The sequence below is a fragment of the Pleurodeles waltl genome, chromosome 5, assembly GCF_031143425.1.
Source record: "Pleurodeles waltl isolate 20211129_DDA chromosome 5, aPleWal1.hap1.20221129, whole genome shotgun sequence".
Classification (NCBI taxonomy): Eukaryota; Metazoa; Chordata; class Amphibia; order Caudata; family Salamandridae; genus Pleurodeles; species Pleurodeles waltl.
In genome coordinates, this window is record NC_090444.1 from 981290549 (window position 1) to 981311541 (window position 20993).

At 41.2% G+C, this 20993-nt stretch overlaps 1 protein-coding gene across 1 annotated transcript in view; it reads right to left on the reverse strand.

The window, feature by feature from the left end:
* The window catches only part of IGF2R (insulin like growth factor 2 receptor), a 1086527-nt gene that overhangs the window by 870252 nt on the left and 195282 nt on the right, over positions 1-20993 (reverse strand). The window contains exons 9-10 of the mRNA XM_069235138.1: positions 19615-19789; positions 6578-6681 (exon numbers count right to left, since the gene is read on the reverse strand). Coding sequence (XP_069091239.1) covers positions 6578-6681; positions 19615-19789 — 279 coding nt within the window. The remainder of the gene's footprint in view (positions 1-6577; positions 6682-19614; positions 19790-20993) is intronic.

Consider the following 20993-nt stretch of genomic DNA (forward strand, 5'->3'; position numbering starts at 1 on the left):
TCTGTAGCAATTTAATGTCCTATAACTTAAACCTTTCTCAAACTGTTTGACCAAAAAATGTACTACATCTACTATAGGTGCCTCCACGGGATCCAAATACCTCTCCAAGCATCAACTAGACCAAACTCTCCAAATTCCCCAATATCTTTTGGTTGTTCCAGGTGCCCAAGATTCTTGTAATAATTCTGCAGCCCTATTCGGAAGTCCTTTGAAACATTCGGATCTCCTGATAACCTCCAAACAAGAAGGTTCAACACCCTGTCTGAAACTAAAGGATGTTCTTCCCCCTTCGTAATTCACTAAAAGTCCTTCTACTGCCGGAATCAAAAATGGAATTTCGCCTACCCATTCCATCACTGAAGGAAACCATACCTGCGACACCCAAAAAGATGTCACCAAAACCAGCAGACACATCTGTCCTGACTTTCAACAAAACTCTCTGTATCATTGCAAAAGGCGGATAAGCATAAGCTTTCATTCCCTTCCAATTCTGCTGGAAAGCATCCATCGTCCAGGCTCATGGATCTGGAATCCAACTGACATACCTCTCTAACTGAAAAGTCAATCTGCTTGTGACATATCCACTTCCAACGGACCCCAGATTTGATTTATCTTCTTGAACTATAAAGGATTAAATTTCCAATTGCTGAAATCCTTCAAGTTTCTTAAATTCCAAACTGCTGTCGAATTCATGTGCCCTTACTACAATCTTGTGCTCGATGCAGAAATACCAAAACTCCTTTGCTAAATCTGATAAGACACGGGATCTGCTCCCCACTAAACGATTGATACACACTACTGCTGATACACTGTCCATCTTCATCAACACATTCTGACCTTCCAAGAGCTCCCTAAAGCTTTTCAAAGCATACAGTCCCGCCGTCAGTTCCAAACAATTGATATGCATCTTCTTCTCCTCTTGTGACCAGACTCCTCCAGTCCACCTTTCTCCCAAACATGCTCTCCAACCACATAAACTGTCATCTGTCTGCAGAACAAAGCTTGGTGCACAACCAAAAATCGCTCGACCATTCCAAGCAGCCATGTTTCTCAGCCACCAACACAACTCTTCCTGATTTAACGTCACCTTGTCTCCATACCACAAACCTTTTCTCAGTACCTCTTTCTTTATTCTTTGTAGAGCACGATAATGCACAGAAATAGCTTGAATCGATGAAGATAACAAACCTATCACCCTCGCTAAGTCACTTAAGGAAATCCAATCTTTCTTTATTACATGTAATATTTCCTTTCAAATCATTTTTAATTTTCTTTCCGGTAAACAAAGTAACACCCTCACAGTGTCTACCTCGAACCCCAAGAACTCCATCTTTTGAGCAGGAATCACAATAGATTTTTCCAGGTTTATAATGAAACCCAAACTTTGCAACAAATTCAACATTATCCTCAACTCTATCTTCAATTGCTCCATATCCTGACATGACCAAAATGTCATCTAAATATACTTTTAGCCTTATCCCTCTTGCTCTTAAAAAATACATCACTACTCTCATCACCTTGGTGAAACACCAAGGCGCAGAGGATAAGCCAAACGAAAGACAAAGGAACTAATAAAGCTTTCTCCTCCAAAGGATCTGTAGAAACCTCGGACTGTCCCTCCCATTGGAATAGTGAAATAAGCGTCTTTCGTATCCAGCTACACTAACCAATCGTTTTTGTGTTTTTTGCAACAAATCTCTTAAACAATGTATTCCTTCCCTTTTATAAATTTCTGTAAATCATGTATTTGTTCAGATCTCTTAGATTTATAATCGGCCTCCAACCTTTGTCCTTTTTTTTTCACAAGAAAAATAGTACTTACGTAACCTCTCAATTCTTCCTCTACCTGCTTTATCGTACCTTTCTGCGACAATACCTCTATCTCTGCACATATTATAGACTCTTGATCCTCTGGCACAAAAACTGTTCTGTTCTTTTTGCTGCCAAGGATATTCTACAAAATCTATTTCGAAACCCTGGACAGTTTTCAAAACCCATGGATCCTTTGTAGTCTTTCGCCCAGCTTTTAAAAAAAAATATTTTACCGTCCTCCAACTTTTCCTTGGGAAAAAACAGTTTAAATCTCCATACTCACCTTGAGATCCTTGGAAATTTTGTTCTGTCCTTAAACCTCTTGCTCTTCCACCACCTCTGCCTCTGGATGAAATGAAACCGGTTGAGGACTGAAATCCTCTTCCATATCCTTTATATTTGTTGTTATATTGGGACCTTTGTATCCCCCGGCCAGTAAAAGGTCCCCCTCTGTTGACCCTTCCAAAAACACCTTTATTGAAAACTTTCCTCATGTTATTCTGAGTCTTATCTAATGTGGTAAAAGTAGATAGATACTTTCCCAAACTCTTAACTAACCCTTTGGGCTCTTCACTAGATTCCCTGCCAGCCATATCACCCAATTTTAGACTGATCTTCAGCAGAACAGCTTTCTTCCTTTCAGTCAATAAGCCAGCATTTGCGTTGCCCAACAAAATAATTGCTCTCCGACACCAAACTCGTAGTAGCTCCAAATCAACTTCACAATCATTAATGTACGCATCCTCTGCCAGATCAAAAATTCTTGCCAACGGGCCCAAAACATGCAAAACCTTGTCCTGACACTGTTTTAAGGAACACTAACCCTTTTCAAGGATTTCTGCCCAGACGAAAAAGAAAACGAATTATTTCTGGATCTAAATTAGGTGTAACACACACTTTTTCATCAATAACCGGCCTGGAACATTCTGCCCTCAAAACTCTCCTTACTTCTTTCACTGAAGGTCTCCTCAACCATTTTTTAAATAAATTTCCCAGCATGTTCCATTGGCCACCAATCGCTACTACGAGGATGTCTGATGTCAAAGTGAGAGAACATTTCCTCCTCGAAAAGGTTCCTTTTTTTTATTTTTATTTTTGAATCGCTTTATTACTTTGATATAGACACTCTGGGTAGAGCACGCCTGAGTTAGTATTCCAAATACACAGTCGCAGAGACAAGCTTTATATCAAACAAACAGAAATACGACTGAAGCATCAACAGTTAACTATGCCACTTAACAAGAAATAGCAATACATTGTATTATGCAGGGGGGAGCGCTAGACTCTGATCCCTAGGGGGGAGGATAACCCAGAGTGCTCGAGCATGCTACAGCAGCCTATTATGTTTGTCGAGTGGCGCTGAACAATAATAACTTAAGAGCAGTATGAGCTACACCATCAGTGGACGAGGTGGGGGGGGGGGGGGGGGGGGGGGGGGAGGTACACAGCACCAGCACACCACACTCCAATGTACGCTGTATCTGTAGAGCGAATCGCCCCGTGGAGCAGAAAGAATTACGACAACAGGGCTCAGAGGTCCCAGAAGTAGGAGGAGTATGTGCCCAACTAGGGTAACGATGTCTGCAGGAGGTTTAAAGTGGGCGTGTATCATCCTTAGCCACTATGCGTACAATGAAGGCATCCCAGATTTCAGACCCTCCCTGTGCTAGTTCTCTATGCTGAAAGTGGCGCAATATTTGGGCCTCAGCATGGGACCGCTGCAGCAAGTCACGCAACCAACTGTTATAACTGGAGGTATGTGGTGCCTTCCAGTGGGTTGCTATTAAACGGTTAAAAACTATGAAGGCCAGATCTATAAACCTATGCAGGTATTTGTCCCATCTGGCGCGGCAACGCAGTCCCAGCAAGCAGGACTCCGGAGCCACCTGCAGGGCATGGTCAGTTATGTCAGATACTGTATCAGTAATGCGTTGCCAAGCTATGGATATGGGCGGGCACCTCCACACCATGTGATAGAAATCTGCCAGGGGTTCCGCGCAACAGGGCACACTGGATCCGACGCGGGAAACATGTGCTTAATGTGGGAGGGTGACAAGTAGGAGTGGTGTAAATAATTAAATTGGGTGTAACTGAGTCTGGAGTTCCGAGAAACGTTCTTGACAGAGGAAAGCACCACTGTCGAGGCCGCTTCCCTCCACGGGGCCATGTTGTGGTGTACCAGCTGGGCCTGGGCTTTGGGTCTCCAAAGGGTTCCTTATAATTTCTTTTGAGGCAGAATCTTCACAATCCCCATTCTCCACATTAAAATCATCATCCTGTGTTATATCCAACACATCCTCATCCAACTCATCATCCAAATCCGATAAAGAAAACCCTTTTGCATTATTTTTTTCATTTTTATTCATGTCACTAAGGACACTCTCTCTATTCGTGCCACATAGGTCACCTGATCTCTGCGTGCCATTAAGGACACCTTCCTTCAAAAGAGTTGTAAAACCATGTTTTCTTTTTTTCTGAAAATCATTATTCTCAATATGTTGTGTTTTCCTTAATCGTTTGCCACTTTTCTGTCTCACCTCATCATCTTCAATTAAATAAAAATATTATTTACCAGATTCCAACTCTTTCCTTTTTTCTCTTTAAGTAATCCATCTAAAGTATCCTTTACTTTCACTCTCATTTCATGTTGAATAATCTTCCTTATCTCTTCATTGAGTTCCCCACTAGGTACTTCCATACTACAGCCTTGCTCTGGATCCATATCCAAAATATTCCAAAAATATATTTTAAAACTCCTACGTAAAACTCAAAAAAAAAAAACCCTTAACCTTCATATATATTTTTCCTCAAACTCAAATGCCCTCACTTAAACTGTCAAGCTTCCAAAAATGAAAACGAATCTGTAAACCGTGTGAAAGACATTCTTTATAAACAACCTATTTTTAACTAATTAGAAATGGCTGGCAAGATCTCACAATATCTCGCCAGTAAATATAATCTCCAAATAAATAAAACGTAACTCAGCAACAGATAAAAAACCCAATCCAAAATGGCTGCCAAGATCTTGCGATATCTCGGCAGGCCCAAAACAACGTCTCCACGTCGTTCGATGAACCCAAAAGACAAAGATTCCAATCCAAAATGGCCACTGAGATCTCGGTTGCCAGTAAACGTCTCTACGTTGTTAGAGAAACAACATTGAGACGGAAAACAGGAGTGTGAGGATTCCAAAAACCGAATGCAGCTTTCCTAATCCAGCAAGTAAACTAAGCTAATGTGCCAATCGTGCCTGCGCCGCTATGTTCAGAATACACAAAAAAAGTGACGCTAACGCGCCGATCGAGTTACACAATAAAACGATCGTACAATCGTCTCTCCTAAACAAAAAAATACATGAACATCTTCAATCCAAGTATTCGCCACAAAAAATACACTACTATAATTTAGAAGCAGAAATTAGAAATTATACATATATAATATTGTTAAATATAAATCAAGAAATACCCAAACACTTACAATTTCAAAGAGAGTATATATTAAACAGTACTTATCTCAACAAGAGCAGCATTTAAAAAGAGGACTTGAGCTCTGGGAATGGACTATATTATGCATTAAGGAGTTCTGCTACTGGTTTGGAATTATTGTTTGAAAGTTCTTTAAAGGTGCTGCAGGAGTGGCAAATAAAAGGGATGATGCATAATGGTAGCCTCTGGTCCTATAATGAAATCCAATGTCAGTAGTTAATTCAGTGGTTATTGGGATTAGCCCTATACTCAAATTTCTTTGTAATGTTCAAAATGACAAGAGTTAGGAGTGATCATTGGTTGGGGTGAGGTGGTTATGAGAGTTCATGCAGACAGCAGTGGGATTAACAGATGAGAAAGAGGAGATTTAGTATCACTAAGTTGCAGGTATGATGTTCAAAGAAGGAGAGGTTGTGATTTTTTTAAATTTTGAAATTAAATGAGAGCAACTGGAGGAAATACAATAAAAGATTAAGGCAAACATGTGACTTACAGTAGGCTGTGCTCACAAAGAGGAAGCATTCAGGGTATGTAAACTAAGGAGAGAGTGAACCGCAAGCAAGGGAGAGCAGTTATTATTGAAGGTTTTTGTGTAGTGTATATATTTCTCTTATAACACTCTGAGCAAGTCTTAAGTAGAGATCTCTTCTCTTCAGCCATACAGGCAGTTAGAAGTGGCTTACCTCGATTGGAAAATCTAAAGAAAAATACCTGCACAAAATACTCAGTTTGAAGAAGCTGAAGGTGTGGCTTGCAATGATCAAGGGAAAACCATTTTGGTTTTGGAAATCCAGTAGTTAGGAACATCAAGTGGCAAAGAGCAGAGCTCTTCAAGGAATCCCTCACAAATGCCATGGTACAGAAATATGAGTCATGGTGGCGCTATATAGCGGGAGCAGAGAGTTCAGCACTTCCATCTCTTTGGCTGAAGTTCAGGTTGTTTCAATTGAGGAAGATGCTCTAGTGAACAAACCCTGGTGTTGGGCCATATTAACACTCTTCTTTCTATTTAAATGTCCAAGGAGTTTCCAGCGTGACAAAGGGGAATGTTTCAAGCATGTGAATCCAATCTGGAGGTCCAATATAGAAGACACATGTTTGTTACGTAACAGTTATGATCTTGTACTTGCACACATTCACATTACTGTAAACATTTTTTCAACTGTTTAGCTATACAAGTGATACTTGCTGACATTTGGAATACTTTTAATTTAGCCATTGCATTTAGAGACCCCATTTCACCCGTGGTGCAAGCACTCAAATACAAATGCAGTCCTCACCTGCCATCTTATCACATACAAAGTTAATGACCGTCATTCTTTGGAAGCCTGAACTGCAGGCATCACCTTCTGGGTATGTTAAGGTAAGATCGCCATCAGAGTACCTACAGTTTACACAAAAAAGGAAACAAGACATCAGTCTAATGGCCACAATGTGCTTGAGATTTTAGAGAGAAGAACATTTCTTCCACTAAATAAATATGTGAAACCAGATCGGCCCTCCTATTCAATACTGCGTGATCATTCTGGACCAAGCCAAATGTTAGTGTAATGCTAGAACTCAGAATATATAGCTTTCCATGTCACCACTTAGACTACTGTTTTATTCAGTGTGCTCTTACCAGAATTCTTCTTTTTAGAATTGTTGCACTTTTCTCTCTGTTGACAGGTATTAGAATAATAGCCTACTTAATAGTGGACTGGCCCGGATACTTCCTAAATAGAAACGGTCAAAATCCAGAAGTTTAAAGGAATCGTTAAGGACCTGAACATTTTTTTTTTTTTTTTTTTTTTTTTACTAAGGACAACTATGGCTTTGTGGGGCAATCATGAGATCACCAAGCAGGACAACTACCTTGATAATGGATAGCACCCTTAGGTAATTTAGGAATTTCAGGATTTTAACACTGAACCTCCACAAGAAGCATCACTACTGGATGAGGTCACAGCAGAATCATCAGAGGACAGAACGTATGCAGTTTTATATAGTGGCAATAAAAGGTGAAGACAGCTTTAGTCTGCCTGAAAACCAGTGCACATTTTTTTTATTTGTTTTTTTAAAAAGGCATTCATTTTGGTAACAATATATCCCGTGGGTGCAGTATGCTCCTGCTGATTATTTGCCTCTTGAGTATCCTATCAGTGACAGAATGGATCTTGAAACGTTTTTTTTACAGAAATAACTCTAACAATGCTAGATCTCCCACATGGCTTTTGCCAAAGCTTTGCCCATTAAGGGTGTGAAGACACGGACATATAATGCACTGACATGCATGCTGGCATCAGTTCTGGTGTTTTCACATCACACTGAGGTGCGTGGAGAATAACCAAGAGCATCAACGACACTTACAATATAGCATATGACATATTTTCATAACTTGGGATGTTATTAATGACAACCCTTATTCATAGGGGAGCAGGAAAGGTGGTGAGATATCTTCAGGAAGATATAGTATCCATTGAAAATATCATTACCGAAATAAGTAACTTTATCTGCCGATGGATACTTCTTCCCATTAATTCCTTCCCTCATGAGCCACAAAGCAATATCTTCTGAGAGATGGCATTGAATAGTGCGAGTGCGACAAAAAAGTCCTGCAATTAAGCCCTGGCAAAGTATCCATCAGTGTGAACTTGAGCCATGAGGCAATAACGCTTATCTAAAGAATGCAAGAATCACAAGGATGGCCAGCAAATAAGTGCCACGAGGATGCCCTTGGAAAGTGCAGTAGAAGCAACAATGGTTTTGATGGAGTGAGCACAAATGTCAGCCAGAGAGTCACTCTTGTCCAAGGCACAGCAGATTTTGATCCAAAATGTAATACATCATGAGTGTGCATTTGTTATCACTTTGTCCTTCGTGTCTCTAGCAGAACTCGCAAACTGCTGATCAACCACTCGATCCTGCCATAAGCAACAGATGCAGCAGGACTCCTCAATCCTGGAGTTCAGTGTATAGAGACGCTCTTTCTTTAGCATTGGGTGAGGAAGAAATTATGTTGTGTTGGTCAGGACTATGTGAAAAGTGACAATTTGGGCAGGAATGCTGGGCAAGTGCTTTGTTAGTCTTGGGAAAGCGAGCAGATCGAAAATGCCTGCAGTTCACCAACCCTGCAGGACAAAGACATTTTCACCAAGAAATCAGTTTACTAGGTTAGTGCACAAACCAGGAAACTGTACATTATTTCAAATGGAGACTCCATCAGAAACCTTACCACAGAATTCAAACCCCATAAGGAACAATGAACTGAGTAGGAAGACACCAGTAAATCAAGTCATTCAGAAAATGCAGCACACATCATGATTTCATAAAAGAAGGCTGGTCACAAAGCCACAAGAAGTCATACGTGACAGCTACAGCCGGTAAAGTGAATACGTAGCTCTGTTGGGCAAGAGATACAGACTTATCGACTCACACCACTCAACAAACTTACTCCAGCAGCCCACTTGCAACACATTTGCTTGCAGCCAAGTTGATGTCTGGCGCTTCTTTAGGTTAACAGAAGGGATCTGGTTGGCACTGCACAATCGCCAGACAAGCAGCTGTAGTGTTAACAACTGTGGTTGATGGCCCAGTTACATTGTTGTGAAAGCAGGTCCTCCTCGACCGTGAGAGGAAGTGGGGAGCTGCACGCAGAGTTCCCAATATATCAGGGTATCAAATCCTCTTTCCCAAATCTAGGGCAACCAGGAATAGTTGCTGTCGATCCTCCCACTCCTGCTGCAGGACTCCACACAGAAGCGGGAGAAGAAATGCTTAAAGCAGTCTCCAAGACATAAAGGAACATGAAGGCATTCAGGAAGCAATGGGGTAAGAGCATGGCACAAAACCGAAGAAACTTCCTGTTCTGGGCCATGGAGAAAAGAATCACACATAGACCCCAATCTGTGGAGAATGTCAGTTTCTTCAGGGTGAAGCTTCAACTCATGGTCTTCTATGGATGTACAACGCAGGGCAGCTAGCCTCATGCTGAAGGTGCCCACAAGGTGGGTTGCAAGGGGAAAATACCTAATTATAAAGCCAGAAGGGCCACCCATACTGCGTCCAACACAGGGTAAAATTCCCCACACTCCTCATCTGGTCATATAAATAACAGTTGTCTGAAAGAATCTGAAATATATATATATATATATATATATATATATACACACACACACACACACACACCACACACACACACACACACACCACACACACACACACCACACACACACACACACACACACATAACCTATAACTGGAGAGGACTGAAGGGATGATCAACCAAAAAACTGTAAAGGTCACATCCATCTCACCAAATTGTAGATTTGCACCCAGGCCAAGACACTCCCCAAGTCCCTGGTTCCTCAATTACCAGTGAAGGGTTCTCATCACCACCTTGAGGGCAGAACCAACATGCAAGAAGCCCCAGGCATAACAGCTATAAGACTTGCAGAACTGCAATAGATTTCTGTGCAAGAAACATCAGAATAATATCCTAAATAAATGTCTGTAATTCTTGGAGGAGGAGGAAACACCCACATACAGGTCATGTCTGCCACTGCACCTCTGAAAGCCAACCTTGGATAAGGACAAGTTGGATGGAAAAGCCACATTTGTGCAGAGGATTATGGGGCCCCGAAGAGGTACCACAACAAGCAAAATGGACATTTCCATCACTACCCAGTTCTCCAAAGTTGGAAATCCAGGAACAAACAACAAAGCCACCACCACTGCAGCACCTCAGTAAACACTTAGTGTACAGTTGTTATATCAAATGCCAGATCCACAAAATGATAGTGCTCAGTAAACGGCTGTGAGCAGATGGGATTGGTAGATTAAATTCCAGGGGGTCCAGGGACACCAGCCATTCACCTGTGTTGAATGCCAACATCATCCGACTCAAAAACAACACTTTGAACATCTCCTAACAAAAGAACAGACTGAAGAGGTGGATGTCCAGGACTGGTGCCAAGCCGCTTTCCATCTTAAGAACCTAGAAAAAAAGGGACTCAACTCCTGCTCCCCTCTTTCTTCCAGAGGCAACAACTATGGCCACTTTGATTGGTAAGGCGAGAACATCTGCACCTAAGATCCAGGTGGGTGGAAGAAAGCACATCCTGTCATAAGGAGGGTGATTCAGAGGGAAAGAAAGGACGGGTAGGACATAGCCCTTGCGGATAAACTGGATGAACCATAGATGCATTGTGATCATCGCCCAAATTGTGGAGAAATGGGAGACCATCTCTCCATAGAAGCCGGCAGTGCATGAGGGCATGAGGAGCCAGGGGAGTCTAAGATTTTGCGATAGCAGAACAAGCAGATGATGGCGGGGACTTGAGCTGCTGATGGTGGCATCATCTACACTGCCCTATCTGCCCCAAAAAGGACAGACATCTGGAGCGTTAAGAGCAGCTGCTGATCACAGACTGGACTGTTCCGTTCTGAAGAAGCCCCAGAACTGTTGGTTGAACTGTTTCTCTGTGGTGGTGGAACTATTTCACTGTGGAGGCTACGCCCAGAGAGCACATTCTCACAAATTTGTTTTTTTTCTGTCAAATGGCATGTTCACTAAAGTCATTTGTACATGTCCTGAGAAACTTGCGATGCGCAACCAGGTGTGGTGGTGCATGGTAATGACTTTGCCCACAGTCTGAGCCATCAGGTCAGCTATGACAGCAGAATGCAAGCCACACCAAGTTTTGTTTAGGATATCCAGGCTACTGTTGACCAGAACAGCTTTTCCATGGGGTCATTTTCATCACTTTCCATTCAGCATGAATGGAGCGGTCAATAAGACTTGTGGTGCTAGTCTTTCAAAAAGCTTAACTGCCTGAAGTGAAGGCTTTTATCCAATACTCTTAAACTCTCAGTGCAGAAGGGCCACAGGTAATACACTAGGGTTCCATTTAACAACAAAAAGGCTCAAACCACCAGGTTTGCTCGAAAACGATACAACTACAGATTTTGGGTGCGAAAATGGTGGTCTGTGCAGTCATGCAATTTTTCTATGGACTGTTGGGCCTGAAAAATGGTTCTACCTGGATGTCTCTAAAAGTGCTTTGTTGATGAACAGAATAGGGTCTGACAGAAGACAGCTGCAAGATTTCATTAAAAATGTTGGACTTTGCCTCAGTTATGGACAAGCATATTTCCAAGGACTCAGCAGCTTTGCATACTACCAAGGTAAGCAAACTGACTTACTGTGTGATAAAGCCAGAAGTTAAGGGATATCCTTTTTTAGGCAAGCATTTGATCCAGTAGAATTTTTTAAGTCTGGCATAAGCCCACCATCAATACAGCAAGAGGGAGGAGCCTCCTCCTCAGCATCATCATTTGTGTGGCCATAGTCTTTGTCAGGCATGGCTAAAGCACTCCAATCACACAACTCTAGGCCCTAGGCACATAAGGGGCTGGGCAAGAAGTTGAAACATGGGGCGTGATACGAGAGCTAGGAATAAAGAATACTCTTTCTACTCCCTAGTATATTACCTGCATGTTTGTCTTGACAAAATGATAGTCTCATCATAGCTTGAGGGGAGAGTCACAGAGGTTGAATACTTACACCGCACATTCTCAAACCATATTAATACATATGAACGGGAGAGGAAATTTGGCCCCAATACCGACCTGGACACTTTAGATGGATCTGTTCCAAATCCCATTTCTTGCAACATTCTTTATTAAACTATACGCAAATACTTCCACAATAACTGGAACCCCACAGCCATACTGAAAGGGAGGAATTAAAAGTGGTGATCCAGGGCCATTACCTGAATCAAAAGGTGAGGATTAAAAAGACACTAAGGGCCAGATGTATTAAACCACTTTGCGAATCTCTAATAGCAATTTTTAAGAAATTGCTATTTCAGAGTCGCAAAATGGTATTTATCATATTTGCGATTCGGTAATAGCGATTTCTTAAAAATCGCAAATAGCGATTCAGAGCCCATTTGCACCTATGGGCCTGTATGCCCATATTTGCGAATTTTTTGCATTTCCCAAATTGCGAATTCCTAACTGGAATTCGCAATTTGGGAAATGCAAAACCCCAGGGTGCTGGGGGCCTAAGGCCCCCTCTGCTGCACCCCAAAAAATTAGTTAAGGACATGTAAGGCGCACACATGCCAAAGGGGCATGTATGCGTTACATGTCAGTTTTAAAAATGCATTTTTAAAATTTGCACATGGTTACCACCAAGTTGTATTTGGTGGTAATTGAGATTCCTTAATGCCCAATTCACATTAAGGAAAAGCTTCGTACATGTGCTTAAGAAATCGCAAATAAGGATTCCTTATTTGCCATTTTTTATTTAGAGAATCGCAATTTGCAATTCTCTAAACGGGGTTGCAATTTTAAGGAATCGCTATTGCATAGCGAATGCCTTTCATACATAATGAAAGGCATTTTTGCATTAGCAAACGGCCATTCGCACCGTTTGCGAATGCAAAAACGCTTGATACATCTGGCCCTAAATTGGGACTTATCCAGTATGGAGGATTCCCTCCGAGAGTTGGAAAGAGATGTAGTGGAGGACCTATTTCATACACCAGATTTAATTTAAAACAGAAAAAGGTATCACAGTATTGTAGCCTGTTAGTTGGACAGACAGGAAAAATTCTAGCCTGGCTGGTCAATTCTGAGGACAACATTGGCCCTGTTAATAGGATAGGAAATCAGGCAGGATGAATGTGTACTTACAGCTGAACATACAAAACAATTTTGTGCAACCCGACATTGCTGCTAGTGGGCCTCCCTACAAATAGAGGTAGGTTATTTATGCCACATCGGATGGCAACATGGAGCACAGCAGAGATACTTACAGTTGGTGACTTTTTTGGGTGAGGTGTTAGAAGGCCTAGACTTAACTATCAAGGCAGGATTACCAAAACCCAAGTTTGACATATGAAGCCTTGATTTGTGCAATTTCGATCATCTGGGGCAGTAACCAGAGCTTACCAAAAGATAATGACATACTACATTTTATTCTCACATATGGGGTGGGTCTACATTAATTTCCTGGCTTTACAAGTCAGCACAGTCTACAGGATCGACCTGACTTCTGTCAAAAGCAGGTGGCGAGAAGAGTCAGATTTTGATTTTCAAAAAAAGGAATGGGATCTGGTCTTACAGCTTACTCATAACATATCCGGAAATACAAAGATTAGGTATACCCAATTACCTCAATAACACGTAATTCACACCACCCACAGTGAACAGATTTGCTGGGACGGTGGATGAAACATGGGCTAGATGTACTATGGTTGATGCAGGCTTCATTCAAAGGACATGAACTTGCCTGGTGACTGCAAGGTTTTGGCTACGGGTTACTGAGGAGCTGGAGCGCAAGCTACGTAAAACTCAATTCTTGCAGATGATCTTGTGTTTCCTGGGTCTATATCCTAGACACCGCTAACATTCTGAGGCCAAGACAGGATTTCAAACATTTGTACATGGTTTATGCACCAAGTGCTTGATTCTCAATCGCCCTGTGCTTATTGTCAGGCTATTCTATGGGAATGTGTTCAAATTAACCTAGGAAACTTTGGGCTTGCCGAGTATTTAACTGTTGTGTAATGTTCTGTTTCAAGCACCACGGGTGCAAGCTGGGCAACTCAATTGACTGATCCCTCAGCTGTTGCCAAAACAAAAGTAGTAAAATGTCTCAGACCTAAAAACCAAAACCACAGTAAGAAGGGTACACCCAGTGAAAGGAAAGGTTCTGTTCAAGGTTGTTTCAGAGTCCAGGGGTGTTGTTTATTTATGTCAGTGCATGACAAAGTTTTTTTATTTTTATTTTTTTAAACAAACAGTTTAGTCTTTAAAAAAGAAAGAGACCAGTATAATAAAGGACTAGCACTAATTATGAAGTCTATTACAACGCAGCTGAAAGTCTGTCCACACATACCTGAGGTGGCCTTGACTATGCCCATGTAGGTCATACATCTAAATAGTGCATGCTGTGCTGTTTATGGGTGTTTTGCTGTAATCAAGTAAACAGGTGTGCCATGTGGGATATTGTGTGCATATTGTGATTGCTGACCCCTCCTCGGTTCCCTGCCCTTTAAACGACTCAGCCTGGTCGTCATAATGCTCAATATCGACTCAATGAAAATCAAGCTTATATGTTGGGTGTGGAGGGTTAGGGCTTCTCATCCCCTTTCCTTGTCAAGTGTCCTCTACAGAGTGAATTCCACCCTGGATCTCTTCTTGGGTTGCTGGCAGTCATGAAGTGACAGTCACCTTTTCCAGGGGCACACTCTGGCTCAGATCAGCAAAATACCATGGCCCAATCAAACTGGTCCTACAACAAACTCCATGATTCAGGAGCTTCTGCAAACTGGACAAAACCATGGAAAGGAACTCAAAATGTGAAAAAGGCACAAGTCCACTTTAGTAACCAGAGGAGAATAAATATTGCACCCCCAATCCATAACATATCAATAGTGTGGGCTTAAAAGAAATCCTTCACAACAGCATTGGCCAGATGTATTACTAGTAGCAGGACTTTTGCACTTCCCCCGCAGAGATTAAGCCAGGGTTCCAGGAGAACAGTGTGATGCTATCCGTGGAAAAATAGAGGATTGAGAATAGTGCTTGACCACTGGAAGCTCTGGAGAAAGCATTGCTTATTGAAGAACCTAAAAAGAAGACACCTCCAGGAAACAAGAACCTCCAGCAGTCAAAGTGCCTGCAGTGCAGCTGGCCAAGAAACAAGACAAAGATCAAGAACACATAAGAAGCACCTGAGTTGCAGTGTTCTAGAAAGGTTTTACTGTAACATCAGTGGCAGGCCTGCACCATACCACCCCATTCTGATGCCTATGTCTGCCGTGAATGCTGGGAGGTTCTTAACTCTGGTGTGAAGCATGATCTTATTTGCTGAAGCCACTTTAATAATCATTCTAGCCCTTATATCAAAACTTTAATTTGCACTTGTTTTTTAACAATAAAGTCAAGTTCTCTAGTGGGACTGGTGAAGCCTCAGAGTCTAGTCGGTACTCCAGCCACCTGACAATCTCCACGGCAACCAGCTGGAAGAGATATGAGCCCCTAAAGACAGGTAGCCCTGAGTGATGTCAGTGGGTGCTGACCCACTATTACAAATGCACTACCTACAGAACCTTAATACTTTAAGGCCAATTAGGACTTTAGCTGATCCCTTCAAATAACAATATCCCATCTGGACACTCCCCAGTCATCAGTAAACTGGACACAGACTCCGGGCTTCCTAAAATTTACCATTCACTTTAAAATGGGTGAGACACTTTGTTTCATTGCTGGGTTTTAGGGAATCAATGATTTGAAGGGCGAGCCTGCGAGTGCATGCGCTTGCATCTCTCATACGAGACACTGTTGTGTTCAGTAAAGGGCTTTGTTGGGCTGCGTGGCACTCTTCTTTACAGCCTCCTAATTCATCAAAGTTTATTTGGCATCATTTCCGTTCCTCTTTGTGGAGCAGTGATCAAGCTCTAATTTATTTCAACTTAATTAGTGCCCATCCTCTACTCCAGATGTGATCGAGGTACTATTTTGTTCTTACTTCCAGTGCCCTGCAAACAGAAAACTTGTGACTGGCAAAAACGTGCCCAGTAGGACAAAGTTGCAAAGTTTTATATTTTAAAGCTAACTTTATTTTGTTAAGTAGTCTTTTCCACTTTTTTTTTTTTGTTTTTGCTCGTGGGCGCTGTTATCAAAAGACGACAATTAACTTGTTTGAAATATGTGAGACCTATAGCATTGGAAATGCTTGTACTATTCTGGAAGTAGCTGAAGCACCACCCACAAGGGTGTTGAATATTAAAGCCAGAGATCACTGAAGCAAAAGGCTGGCCACATTACAGCAAAAAAGCTACTGTTCTGTCCCGTTGTCAGGTTATGTTAATATACAATGTTGCAAAGTTTAAAAGCTCTGTAAGTCAGCAAAGTGCGACCTTTTAGGAAAATGTGGGCATAAGACCAAAGCTAAAAATTATTTAGTACCTACAGCAAAAGGGCTATAAAACATTTGGAGCCATACAGAAGCCTCAGGAGGATTTGATGTGGATGATATTTTAACTGTTCTTTTCAGTTACATAGAAATACAGGTAATTCTCCTTTGAAGTTATAGACCTGGCTGAACGTTTAGTTTATATAGTGTTATTTAATGTGTCATGCCGTGTCCGAGTTTCTAACTCATATCGCCTTTTAGAATAAGTGGGACTTGTTGACATCATTATTCCTGGAGAGTTAAGTGTCTAAAGAAAAGATCTTGGCCTTTAGGCACCAGTGGTAAACAGCAGTAATTAATAGAAATCTAGAAGCCCTGATTATCGCAGCACCTAAAGTAAAGGCCATGTATGTGTTATCACTAATTTTGTCCAATGTATACTTAAGAGACATCAATCCAGGAATTGATTACAGATAGAACTGGTCCAAAATTGATTATTTCCTGATTTGCAGTGCTGTACTGTTAAGACCAGGATACCAGGCCTCGGCATCATCTCCCACATACAGAAACTGACTGAAAAAAATGTCTATACAATAGATTAACTCCTGGGCTTAGCATAGTTTAAAGCATCATTAGTGATATGCTGCATTAAAAAGCATCTTCATAAAGAAATGTCTGACTCTTCCACTCCAGATATCATGTGCAAAACCAAACACTTAAAACTAGGAGATTCCAGCCTAGAAAAGCAACTGAACAAGCATTTTAACGACTGAGTACAGCAATATGGAACGCCCTACTGATGGGATTGAGTGTTGAGGAATCTCTATTTTATTTTTGTGAGAAGAATAAAACATACTTGTTTCAAATGCAACTGAAGTAACATATTTCGAACTCTCATTCTACACTTCTCTGAACCCTCCATTATCTTTTAGTCAAATTTAAGCCTCTTATACTCTTCCCTCCTACTTACCTTCATGCAGTTCTATTTCAGGTCACTCGTCTGACGGATCGATTCTTTCTGGATTTCAGCTACATTTGATACCTCCTTGTTTTTACTTTTACTGTGCATTATGTTGTTTAAATGTATAGTCTGCTGTGGTTAAGCATGTTATTAAGGATGCTAAAATGAAAATACAACACTACAACATCATTCAAGTCCAGACTGAATGTATGTATCAAGGATGGAATTTAAAAGATGCAAGAAGGAGAATACTAGACATCAGGTCTTTTCCTGCTTTGCCGCCAGATATGGACCACCAACCCAGTCCCGATCCACGCTGCCGCCATGCAGGAAAAAGTTAAGACAATCTTCATAAAATAACACCTGATCAATGTAAACTCTAATGACCGGACATCCTAGAGGAATTCTTTCTGGTTCTAGTGCTGTTTGTTGTCAATAACCCCGACACACCTTGCTCAACTACATCTACTCTCCATGCAAACCACCTGATCACCAAATCCCCTGAAGAGAACCCTTTATTCTCCCACCTCAGCTTTGCCCCTTAAACTGCACGATAAACATCTTACCCTTTAACTTAGCACCATCTTTGGCACCCTCTGCAGCAATCTCATGCCCTTCATCTTGCAAGACAACCACCTTATCTCTAACGTTAGCCCATGCAAGTGCACCATCTGAAGAAATATCGCACACATCCCTTGCACTTCCATACTGTTAACCATCCACTCCCTTTGACTACAACATCCTTCCTCTCGTCACCCGACATTCAGCAGTCTTCCTGTCTTAGACACTATCCTTATCTTTAGATTCACTTTGTACTGTCATCTGTGCAGATCAATTTCCATTCTGTGTTGCCCACATAGTTTACATGCAGACAAGCTGAAAGGATAACTGAGAAAAGTACACATCATTCCTCAACCCAAGAAAAGCTTAAATAGGGCTCCACAACTTTTGAGCAGAACTGATGCAACCACTGTCACTCTGAGGGCTGGGGGGTAGGAAGAGGATGGAGGGTAGGGGGTAGAAGGTGGTGCTTCATAATGAACTCCTCATGAAATGGATCATCCTTCCTTATGTGTCAGGTGAGGTTCGGTCATCCGGTGTTCCCATTAAGCAAACAAAACATGTCCACAACGGAAGTGGTATTCGGTTCTGTGGCTCAAACCAGAACAGAACTAAACAACCTGCAATTAACAACAAAAGGAGCAAGCAAGCTTCCAGGTAAAACCGAAAGGCAACAGTAGATGCGGTTACTGTTCAGTATATATAACATTTGTCTTGAGTATTTACAGGAAAAGTGACACATTGCAGTTGGCACTGATGGCAACAGCAAAGGGTCCCAGAGCCTACATATCAAATTAGGAAATCAAATTTTACTCTCCGATAGAGCTGCAAAAACATCTCACTGATTTAAGAAGCACTTCCAACTCTCTCCGAAATCTGCTAACAGGTACTGATGAGTATTGGTCACCACTTAATTTAGCTAAACTGGGAGGCAGCTTCCACCATGTTGCTAAGTTGTTTGACTCATCATTTTCCAGTCATTCAAATTTGTTGTATAATTTGTAGAAATCAAGTTTTATGGACCTGCTGAATTTTAAGGATATGATTAATCTTTCACATGACAATCTTTGAAAATCTAATAAGCAAAACATGCCGCAGAGGGTCTGGAAGGGTGGCAAGTAATAAATACCTGACAGATTAGAATGACAATCTAGACACAGTCGAATGCATCATATTTCGAAATTATTACATTTATATGAAGCACTGCCGCAGAAAGAATTGCAATGGCTGTAGTAAGGTGAAAAATACACATAGCTCACTAATTAGAAATTTGATCTCAGCCAGGACGTAAAACTCCACTACATGACTTCTAGTTGCAATGGGTTTATGCGAGGCCCTACCACAGGATTTAGTGCTGTGCTTCATTACTGGGGCAATGTAATTGGCCTTGGTGCCTACCTTTGTGCTCACTTTGTACCCCATTTTACTTTCTACTTATATCTTGTAACCAAGCGTGGTGGAAAAAAAAAAAAAAAAAAAAAGAGTGACAAGCTCACAAACTGACTCAAAAATTATTGATCACCATTTGAACGCTTTGCGCCTGAACCATCAAAATATCCTGAAGAGCTGAGATGGTAAACGGTGGTCACTTTTTGACACATTGCTTGCTTAAAGACATTTTCACATGAAAAATCAATTTACACGTACTTCATTTAAACATGCACATCAATTGCTACAAAAAAAATAATGCAAGGTGATATCACTGCATTTTCAATGAATCATGAAAAACACTATTGCTGTAGTATGCAAAAACACCTTCATTACTCAATATGATGTTGAATAGTTTTTCCACAAAATTTAATTGCAATATGCCTATTATTTCACCCAAAAACATAGGTAAGGCACAATGCAAAGTCCATCCACAAAACGCAAGAGAATTATCTTACCTGAGGATTTGTTTTGTACCTCTGCCAACAACCCATGTCTTAGGAGTACTACCCTGAACTTTTACTTGGCATGCAGAAACATTTTGTCCTGGGCAGGCTTCTGCTTTTGTTGCTCCACATACACCCAGGTAGTAGGTATATTCCCCTTCTGTAGCCATATAAGGGACATCAGTATCTGAATGGTTAAAATGAATACATTAACATACTGCACACCACAAGCTGACAAATATACATCTGAGAATTGAGGTAATTCAGTACAAACTACACAGGAGCCACTAAGATTCTTCTACCAATAGCCAATAACATTATTTCATTTTCAATAGATGTGGTCCCACTGGGCATTTGGGTCACATTAAAGCAAGAGTTGTCAGTTTTATTCTTGAGTCAATGTCTTCTTCGATCCCAAGGAAGCATGAGTTGGAACACATATCCGGCTGCCACATATCCTGCAGTGGTTTCTATAATCATAGTGATGGTTTTTGCGGGATAGTATTATAAAATCAGTGATGGTCTTGTTTTAATATACACTAACAGTGTTACGTCTCTGGGACACAAGTGTTGTGTTTCTGTAGCTACACACATCTACAGAAACAGATGCATTTCCACTGAAACACACATGGAATGCACGTGTACAGAAATAGTTGACTCACACGTGAACAGAAACAAGTGTCCATCCACACACAAAGGGGGGCATGCGCACAAACGGAAACATGTTGTATGTCCTATGCGGTAGGCTTTAATGGGCACATGCTCTTGAAGGCCATCTAGAGTTATTTACATTTTTGTTTTTCTGTGTAAACACCAAATGACTGGCCTTAGTCTCACTTAACATGTACTTCTGGGCTGCAGCTGCCCAAAAGAATGCTGACAAACCTCAACAGCAGTCATACCGGCTACAGTTTCTCGTTATAGAAGTGAGCTGGTAAGAGTAAACAAGCATTTGCAATGCAATCGGTCTACATTTGCGAGAGTTCAAGCTATTGGCATTGTAAATAACAATGTCTTATCTATGTGTTTTGGTTTGGAGCGTAGTGGATGTATGTGGAATGGAATTATGTGGATTGTATTGGAATTATTGGTTGTGGAATTAAGTGTTGTGGATTGTATTTGTGTGGTGGACGCATGTGCATGGTGGATAGATAGGAGTGAGACCTGCACAGAATAGATAGAAAGGGATAGTTAGTATGTTTAGGTGAAAAACAACAGATGCAAAAAAAGGCAACACCCCATAATCAGGATAAAATGACATTATGCTTGCATAAAAAAAAAATCCCGAGTGTAGTACTGAGTCATGGAACAGTTGCTACTGAATGGTTTTAATATTTCCAGAATGCTGTTGTAAGAAGTGCTCTCTCTTGAGACTTATAACCATTTGTATG